Source organism: Berghia stephanieae, chromosome 5 (assembly GCF_034508935.2).
Source record: "Berghia stephanieae isolate SIO BIC M18660-M18661 chromosome 5, UCSD_Bste_1.3, whole genome shotgun sequence".
Lineage (NCBI taxonomy): Eukaryota > Metazoa > Mollusca > Gastropoda > Nudibranchia > Aeolidiidae > Berghia > Berghia stephanieae.
In genome coordinates, this window is record NC_088364.1 from 3,404,053 (window position 1) to 3,414,052 (window position 10,000).

A 10,000-nucleotide genomic window follows, 5' to 3' on the forward strand; every position below is an offset into this window, starting at 1 on the left:
GATATTAGAATTAGAATCAAATTCTTTCAGATCCACCTGTCTAGACTCGGGACCAACCTCACAACTCACAATGAAGAGTTGCATTTGCGGGTGTAGGTGTAAGAAAAAATTAAAAAGTGATATCAATTAAAGAAGCTAGAAGAAAGAAACATTTTTAGAGAGCTCAGTGTAAGAAAATACAAATGTCAGTATGGGTTTGGGAAAGTTAAGGAACTAAAGGCCAAAGGCAGGAATGATACTGATTGATACTGATATCTATCTATCTATCTATCTAGTTCTAGATCTAGATAGACTGTGACTGATAATTTTTTGGGGGAAATATTTCTTGTAGAAAATATGCTGCGAACTTCGTATAATGTAATGCCTGGCTTAAAACATACCCAGATTCTTCGGCAATAGGATCTGTCTTAATGCGACGAGACAGCGAGGATCCAAATATGTTAAACATATTGCTTTATTTGAGCACACACTTTTGAACAAAAATATCGCTATCAGTCGGAATAGCGGACCGCCATGTTATTTATGTTGTTCTTGTTGCTATACCAAAAAGTAGCTCCGCACTTTACAAGTGTTTCTTTATATCGAATAAATACCCATTTAATGATCATTCAGAAATCATGCTCTTCCATCAGAGGCCTGTTATAATATAATATATCAGTTCTCTGTATTTAATTGATTTCCGGATTGAAAAAGAATAAAACAAAAAAAAAAACAAAAAACAAAAAAACAAAAACAAAAACAAAAAAAAAAAAAAAACAAAAAAAAACAAAAAAACAAAACAAAACAAAACAACATAAATCGGTGTCAATGAAAATGTAAACAGTAATGGGAACTGAACAATTTGACTAATGTTTCGCGGAATAGCTTCATATTAACAATTTGGCACAAAGTAGACATATGGTATTTTGCAGGTCTGATAATCCAAATTGTGATGGGCTCATTATTGTAATGGAAATACTCTCAAACCAACGCAAACTATTGTATATTACAAGTTCTAAAAATCGCCAGGAATAGCATTCGACTGTCAGAACTGCTAATAATATGTTCCTAGCCTATAAACGTCTATTGCTGAAATGTTTAAAAAAGAAAACGAAACCCAAGAAATTAAGAAAAAAATAGTTCAAAAGACTTAAAGGAATAATAAGTTGTTTTCGTGTATTTATCATTCGCCCACTTGTTAAATCTATTTATTGCCAGCATATATATTGACATTTTAGACACTTCAGCATTACCAAAACGATGTAAACTAAAAATATGTTTTAATAATTCAGCTTATTTTCCCACTTAATTGAATCCCATTTCCCCCCGAAAGCGCTGACCAATGAAGGTAGCCTAATCAATGCTAATTTCATTCTGTTACATTTCTCGGGTCATGATTCTTTCTAAAGACTAAAGTGCGTCACTTCCGCATTCGGTTTCATGATCATAAATAATGGTAGCGACTGCTGTCCGTACTCATTCGTTTTTGGATAAATTATAACAAAATATGGTGAGCTTGGAAATATTTATTCGTTGCGATTGGTTTTGATTGGGATTAATCATTTAGTTAATTTATTTGAATTGCAAACCGGTCTTTTAAAGAATGGTCACATATTTTTTGAGCCAGTAGCAGGTCATTTATTTTCTGGGTTTTGACTTGACCCTCCCTCAACAGTCAAGAGTGAGTGCCTCCTTTTTTACTTTTATTTTTATTGTCCAGCGTTATTCATAGGTTTGACCCGACCTCTCTATCAAACTGTTAAGAACAAAAAAAAATGTTCACAGACGTTGTAAAAAAATTGCAGACGCACTTCAAAAATTCGTATTTGTATCAAATATGGACGTTTTGCCTAAGACTCGGACTCAGCAGTTCATCAAGTTCAAGTTCAGGCACAAACAACAGTAAACGTCTGTGCAGTACAATTGGTGCAGGAGAGCGACAGTATTTTAAGGTGTCTGCCTTTACTGAGTGGGACAGATATCGAAAGATTATCGAATTTTTAAATTTTTTATGTTCGTTCTAATTCTAATGACCTAATGACTAATGACAATTTAAAATTTGTGGTGGGGGGGGGGGGGGGAAGGGGAGAGGGGGAGGAGGAGGAGGAAGGGCTCTGCTTCACCACCTAACCGGGTTTGCAGCGGCCTTTGGGGCCTGCATCATTCAGTGATGGGAATACAGTCTAATTTTCAAGTGGAAATGGACAGACTTAGACTAGACATGAATCACAATCACAACCAATGGTAGTGCTGGCTTATTGATCAATCAGAGAATCTAGGCTACTGTCCAATGAGGGCATTTGACAGTCCGTCATTATAAGCATTGATAAGGTTGTCATTCATCCAATTACCCTATCACTTTAAAAACTTGCAGCCAAGCCTCTAAAGCGGCATTGATTGCCAACCATTATTTCCATGCATTCTGCCCACATTTTTTCTTTATTGTATGTGTACTTATATGACATACAACTTTCAGTTATTATTACGATTATGTTTATATAAAATTGCTGGTCCCGGCTAGTTGCACTGCATGTGAAGCCTCTCCTAAATAGGTGGTATCAATTCCAGATTTTTAACTCTGATTTTATGGAAGTTAACATAAATATCCGGATGATCCTTTCTTTTATGATTTATTAACTTCTTAAAAGAAACCTAGAACATTCACAAAATATGGCAGCAGCTTCTTATGGTTCACACTATTATGTTATGACGATCGACCCAATCAGCAAAGTCCGGTCCGCATTCGTGCACCGTCGCAAACCCGCCTGGTAGCATCGTCACAACACACCTTTCGACTGGATGCTCTGCCGTCTCGGGTTCTTGCCCACAGCGTGGACATATTGGACAGGAGGTTAGACCCCACCGATGTAACGCACTTGCCGTTAGGCAGCTCCTCGACCGAAGTCGATTCGCAGCTACCCAGTGTCTCCTCTTACTGGTATCAAAGCCTGGCAACTTCTCACCAAGCTTAGAGGATTGAATTCGTCCAAACCGACTTCCATCTCGTATGTGCAGCTCTGTCCGTAGTCAGGGATTCTGCGCACAAGGGTTGCCGGGACTTATTTCGGCTCGAAACGGGGTCACCGTCCATTATGCGCATGAGAGGGGTATCCCCATTCCCTCTCTCTTTGATCTTACTCAGCCAGTTTCCCGTAATGGTCTTCCTCCGGACATCGGGGGGCTGGATCGCTGCCATTATCGGGCCCCATTCTCTAGGGGTTGTTGCTAGCGTTCCCGACCCTATGTGCATCAACTTGCGAAGTTTTACATCCACCTTCTCAACGTTTCTGCTTCTACCCCACACTGGAGCGCAATACTCCACGGTGGAATAGCATAGTGCCAGGGCGGACGTTCTCAGGAGCGCTTGGCTAGCGCCCCAAGTCGATCCCGCCAGTTTCCTAAGAAGACTGTTGCGTTTCTCTATCTTCCGGGCAACCCCTTCGAGATGAACCCGATAGGTAAGACTGCGATCCAACGTCACCCCTAAATATTTTGGATGCGGCTCATATGGGAGTGGCTGGTCCCCGACTAGGACATTCAGTTTACGGGTGTGCCAACCACTGCATAAGTGAAATGCAGTGGCCACGGTTTTTGAAGTGTTCATCTTCAGGTACCACTTGTCAAAGTAGGATTTGAGTCTGGTGAAGTCCTCGCTGAGTACGCTCTCGAGATGGGTCCACACTTTACTCTGAGTAACGAGTGCCCAGTCGTCTGCATATCCCAGCCTCAGGGAGGAAGTGTTCGGCATATCGCTAATGTAAACGTTAAACAACATTGGCGCAAGTACCGACCCCTGAGGGACCCCGTTCTTCAATTTCCTTACTTTGCTCGTGACGTCTCCCAGCGCGACGTGGAATTGCCTTTCCCCTAAGATCGAAGAGAACAACTTCAAGGTCTTTTTGCACCTTATGATTTTTGCAAGTTTGAGCATTAACCCATCGCACCAGACCGTATCGTACGCCGCTGATAGGTCTATAAAGACAGCACCTATTTGCTGTTTTCTCTCGAACCCGTGCTCAATATGCTCTGTAAGGGCAATGTCCTGCTCCGTGGTGCACCTCCCTTCCCTGAAGCCTGCCTGCTCGGGTGGCAGGGCAGCGTCTAGGACCGGCCCCCATCGGTTTAATAGAACATGCTCCAACAATTTGTAAAGACAGCTCAGCAGCGATATGGGTCTGTAACTGTCTGCCTCCTTCGCCGGTTTCCCTGGCTTCAGGATGGCAACTATCTTCGCATGCTTCCACACTTGTGGGAGCTTTCCTTTTGCAAGGATGTCAGACATTGCCTCTGCAAGCCAGGCCCGTGCCCTGGGGCCCAGATGCGTCACCATATCGGGATCTACACCATCTATCCCTGCTGCTTTGCCGTTCTTCACTTCGCTAATGGCTGCACCCACTTCTCGGGGACTGAACGGGGCTGTCCAGTCCGACTCCTCCGCAGGTAGCGAGTCCAGAATCGTATGGTACGCCTTGCGGACACCGCGCTCAAAAGCCTGATTAGGGACCCGCTTACTACGGTTCTTAATGTTCTTGGCAATTGTGTCTGCCTCGCATTCCGGTGCAGCCTTCGCGAAATTCCGATCTGGGTCCAATTTCTTTATCAAACGCCAAGCGTGGCGGCTGGAGTGTGTAAAGTCGAGACTTTCCACGGTCTCCTGCCACCGTTGCTTCCTTTCCTCTGCCAGAGACTGAAGTAGTCTATCAGCTGCGTCATGGGACTGGGTCTGCTGGTACTCTCGGTACAGCTCTTCCGACTCTGCTGTCCAGCAAGGGGTGTAGAATTTCCGTTTACCCCGTGGAATAGAGCATTGAGCGCTCTTAACCAGTAGCCTACTGAATCTGGTTATATTCTTGGACTTGGGAGGAATGGCAGGGCAGACCTGCTCGATATAGGAACTGAATTCCTCCCAGTCAGCCTTCCTGAAATTCCATCTGCAAAGTGGGAGAGACTGCACCCTCGGTATTGTCACCCCAGCTGTGACAAGAACCGGCCTGTGCTGGCTATGCGGAAAGTCCCAGAGGACTGTTCGCTTCACCTGCAGCGGTTCACCGTTCGCGCCTTTCGTTACGAGGGTGAGGTCTGGAGTATACTCCTTCTTATGGCGGGTACCCCGGAAGGTACCCTTGGCTGTAGGATCGTACACTAGGTGTAGATCATTACAGTCCATCCATGAGCGGAGTTGTCTTCCTGCCTCGTTGCAGTCTCGGTAGCCCCATTCGTGATGGTGGCTATTAAAGTCTCCCAGACAGATGGAAGGATGGCTGACCACCGGTACCGGTGGTGTAGTCCAAGTTGCTCTAGGTGGTTTGTAAATATTATGCAAACACAGTCCACCTACTTCCACGGAAATTCGGTTCACCCCATTGCTGTCCGTTACGCTCTCAATGACCCTTACCTTCGATGGCTCTTTAGCGTAAACGCTAACCCCTCCTTTGAGCCTCGAAGTGTCCTCGCGCTTGGACCACCGTATAGCCTGGGATCTGGAATCGGGAAGATTGCGCGCCTGAATAAAGGTGGGTCTCCTGTAACAGGAGGATATCTACGCAGTGGGCGGCCAATAGCTTTAATGAAAGCTCATTTTTTTGCCATACTCTGGCTCTCGACGTTCAGGGACAATATGTGCGTCAGTTCGCCATCCCCGCCGTCGCATTTTCCGATTGGCAGGCCGCGAATCAATTGATGCATGGGACGTTTGCTTTTTTCTCGGATGTGCCGACGACCCTGGCGACACGAACGCGGTATTATTTGGCTAGGCGGCAGACCGCTTCGCCATTGACGGGACTGATTGGGACTCGACATAAGGACAATAGTGTGGCGCCCGGGATAGGGCTGCTATTCGGGCACCGGGTTTGGATCAAATTTAGTCACACACCGGGGCAAGCAGCTCATGTGGCTCGTTGGCTCGATACCCGGGATGGTCTCGTGACGGTCGACCGGGATTTACACCTTTGCCCTCCCGTGTGCCTCAAGCCCCCTCACCACTGCAAGGTAAAGATCCACGAGGGGGAAAATATGGCGAGTTTGAAGATGCATTCATTTTGTTTTGGATTTGTTTATTAAAAATATTTTCTCAGGGCAGGGGGGTAAACATTGGTGTTGGCTTTCTTTATAACCTGTTGATGAATATTTTTCCTACCTTTTAGTTTCTGCTTGTTGTTTACAAACTTTCATTCTGCCGTTCTAAAAAACACAGTATGAATATGCAATGGTAGCCAAATAGCACATACTGTGTTCTTCAATAAAACGGCAGCATTGTAATTGTAGTGGTTGCCATGACACTATACTATACATAAAGCGACCTGTGTTTGATTACTTACTTACTTACTTACTTTCCTTACCTCTTAGGTTCATAAATACATAAGGTCGACAGTAAGGAGTGCCGGCCAGTGACTTCTGTCTTCTGTCAGCTTCGAGATCTCACCCTAGATTCAACTTCAACCGTGGGATGTCATCTCTCTTTCCACCGATCTTCTCCAAGTTTCCAATTGTCTTCCCCTATTGTGATTGCCCTGCAGGGTCCATCTGAGCATTGTTTTTTTTTTTTTTTTGGATTGCGCCCTCCTTCATCTGAATAGCATGACCAATCCATCTCCATCTTCTTGATTTGACTGTTTCAGAAATGGTGGTCATGTCAGCTTTCTGTAGAAGATCTGTAGGTGATATTTTGTTGGACCAAAAAATGTGTTTGATCTATCAGGCGTCAATTTTTTTTTTCCAGCATCAGCTCATTCCTACAGATTACTGCCCATAGTGGGCAGGGAGGTACATGCTGTGTCTTCTATCCCCCCATACCCGTTTTCCAATTGTTTCCTGTCGTTGTCTTGGAATAGGATTACTTAGTTTTGTCCTGAACCTTGCCGGAGTTCCTTGGCTGGGAGGGAAACAGTCAAATGTAGTTATAGTTTTGGGAGATGATATTTTTTTCCTTGTAAATCATCTCTCTGCTATGCATTGTATTATGTTTAGTTTACATATTATATTATAAGATTGGTAAACATTTGAGTGTATTCCTCTAAGTTGGGACCTGTGCTTGTGTCTGGATATGAGACTTTTAGGTATTTCAAACTAAGTACTTTGACGGTGTGCTCTTGGAATCTTCATCTGTTCCCTATTTGAACCAATTCCCCTTTGTCTTACCTTTTCTTTTGTGCTTTAATTGTAATTCTAGAACTTTTTACTATCCCATTTTCTTCCTTTTTCCTGGCACTGATATGACCTTGATGTGTTGCAAGCGCTGTAAAACCCTTAAAAACAAAAACAAAAAAACAAAACAGATTACTATTTGGGGATGACTGGTCACAAATGACATTACACATGGACAATTGGATGGGAGCATCACCCTTGAATCGTATACCTATGATGTTCGCATGGATGTACGATCCGATAGTGATGTCGTTTCTTCTTCTCTTTACTAGCCTATCCTGCTTCTTTGGTTTGTGATTGTATTTTTGACAGGGATATATTTTTTTCTGTAAATCTTCTGCCTGTTTGTCCTTGGTTATTTATAATTTAGCTTATGATATCTTTAGGTTATGATTTTGATTTACATTTGTACTATTTTTGTTAGATTGCTTGTTTTTTTGTTTCAGCGGTCTCTCATATAACCTCAATTGTGTTGGAAGAGACCTAAAGCAACAAACAAACACATGGACAAAATTGTGCCTGGAACAGGTACTTTTGTTGATACTCACCTTCGGACTGGAATGTCCTGGGTTTGAGTCCTGTTCTGAGTAGCGCATAATTGAGTCTTTGGAAATCACTCTGTACACACATTCTCTCACCATACACAGGTGTTAACTGAGCACCTAGCCGTTAACAGCTTCGTCTTTGTTGGAAAAAATTGTAATATCACCCACCAGGCATCATGTTTCGTCCTACATGTTAAGTAATCTTGTTGGCTTGGGACCTCTTGTCAAGTGCTTTGAACATGTTGAGGGGATATTGTGCCATAGAAAAGCTCAAGTTTTGTTTTTTTCATACATCAAATGTTCATCATAGACCTGAAGATTTAGATCTATGAGGTTCAAATTCAGTTTAGAGAAGGCGGGTGGTCATCCATGAATAATTCAATTCAAGTATAATTTTGGTTCTTTAAGACTTAGATTAGTAGTAGTAGCGTAAAACACTAACGAAAGAGTGAAAATGGAAAGGCTTCGTATGGGAACAAAACAGACAATGGACGTTTCGGTTACAAACCCTTCGTCAGCACAACAATACACAAATAAACGTGGAAAACAGATAAAATATATTGAAAAATAACTTGTATCGTCTGTACTCAATGGTGGTTGCATACTGCAACCACCATTGAGTACAGACGATACAAGTGGTCATCCTTCAATAACTCAATTCAAATATAATTTTTGATCCTTTAGGATTTAGATCTATGAAGTTGAAAGTTTAGAGAAGGTGGGTGGTCATCCTACAATAATTCAATTCAAATATAATTTTTGATCCTTTAGATCTATGAAGTTGAAAGTTTAGAGAAGGCAGGTGGTCATCCTACAATAATTCAATTCAAATATAATTTTTGATCCTTTAGGATTTAGATTGATGAGGTTGAAAGGATAGAGAAGTCAGGTCATCATCCATCACCCATCGACAATCATGAGTGGTTCCTCAATGTCCCCTGTGCATGCTGGTGATGCCACCACCACCACAACAACAACTACTACGACCACTACTGCTACGACTGTTGTCGTTTCTTCCACCGAGTCCAACCACACTCCAGGGGTTTACAATATCTCACAGCCTCTCATTTTCCTGCAGACGGCAGCTGCTCAGGGAGTCGCTGGAACGTTTGCCTTTGCTGCCATTCTCATAACTGTACATCAGGTAGGTCTGATTTGGTCTGCTTTTAATAATAATAGTAATAATAATAATAGACCTGTCAATTTTTAGTCAATTAACTGAAATCAGTCACTTTGTCACATTCAAATATTTTAAAAAAGGAAAGAAAGAATTCATGAATCATAGTCGAATAACCGTAAAGTAATTAGGAATGTTCCACAGCGCTATGCATAGCTCACGGGTCGTTTATATTAGCGATAGATATATTGCCAAGGCTAAGCGACGCTTTTTTAGCATTGCCGTGTCTGAACTCATCCCAGTGTATTTTCACACAGCCTTCGTAAAATTATTTTTTCACTTTCCAAACCTGTCGTGATCCCAATGGTAGCCAATTTAACTGAGCTGCTGAGCGATTAAATTTCACTGTTTCGTCTAAGCCAAAATTGACCACATTTACCTGGAGGGAAGTAAAAGTATGAAAAAAGTAAAATGCTAAAGCCGGACGTGCATTATGTAGACACCTTCAAATCGAAAGTTAGGGATTGCCACAATACATCTCGATTGCCTCACATTGTAAACAAACTGGTTGACCGTTTCTAGTTTCTTCACTGATTGGGTACCTAATTATAATTATAAGGAACAATGGTAAGTAGCCTAATTAATTCCAGCGCAAATTTGTTTTCTGCCATTGTTTTGCTCAAGCGAGCTTGCTGTTTACTATTCATTTCGATTCTTTGGATTTTTCTGCTACGACTACGACGAATTACGAAGAGTTTCAGTCAATTTTTATAGAGCTCATTTACAGGTCTATGATAATGATAATAATAATAATAATTATAATAATATAATAATATAATAATATAATAATAATAATATAATAATAATAATAATAATAATAATAATAATAATATATAATAAATATAATAATAATAATAATAATAATAATTATTATAATAACGATTATAATAATAATAATAATAATAATAATAATAATAATAATAATAATAATAAAGTGTTCTTATATAGCGCTAATATTTGTTGAGCACTCTTCAATATCCCAAGGAAGTGCCCATAGCACTTTACATGGGCATCAACAATTGTGCCAGGTTAAAACAGAGAATTAAAATGTTACAGTGCCAAATTGCCAATACCTAGATCTAAATGATCACCACTCACCACCCGATAGGGAGAGAGAGAGAGAGAGAGAGAGAGAGAGAGAGAGAGAGAGAGAGAG

At 41.6% G+C, this 10,000-nt stretch overlaps 2 protein-coding genes across 4 annotated transcripts in view; one reads left to right on the top strand and one right to left on the bottom strand.

Annotated features, from left to right (window-relative positions):
• The window catches only part of LOC144972253 (von Willebrand factor A domain-containing protein 3A-like), a 60,896-nt gene extending 60,345 nt beyond the window's left edge, over positions 1-551 (bottom strand). The window contains exon 1 of the mRNA XM_078913300.1: positions 381-551. Coding sequence (XP_078769426.1) covers positions 381-448 — 68 coding nt within the window. The 5' untranslated portion in view covers positions 449-551. The remainder of the gene's footprint in view (positions 1-380) is intronic.
• An 845-nt stretch (positions 552-1,396) lies between these two features.
• The window catches only part of LOC144972249 (transmembrane protein 184B-like), a 63,689-nt gene continuing 55,085 nt past the window's right edge, over positions 1,397-10,000 (top strand). For 2 of the 3 annotated variants that reach the window (XM_078913294.1, XM_078913295.1), the window contains exons 1-2: positions 1,406-1,489; positions 8,519-8,811. In XM_078913294.1, the coding sequence (XP_078769420.1) occupies positions 8,584-8,811 (228 nt within the window). In that variant the 5' untranslated portion in view covers positions 1,406-1,489; positions 8,519-8,583. Of the gene's footprint in view, positions 1,490-8,518; positions 8,812-10,000 lie in introns of all 3 variants that reach the window. The other variant, XM_078913296.1, reaches the window with a different exon arrangement.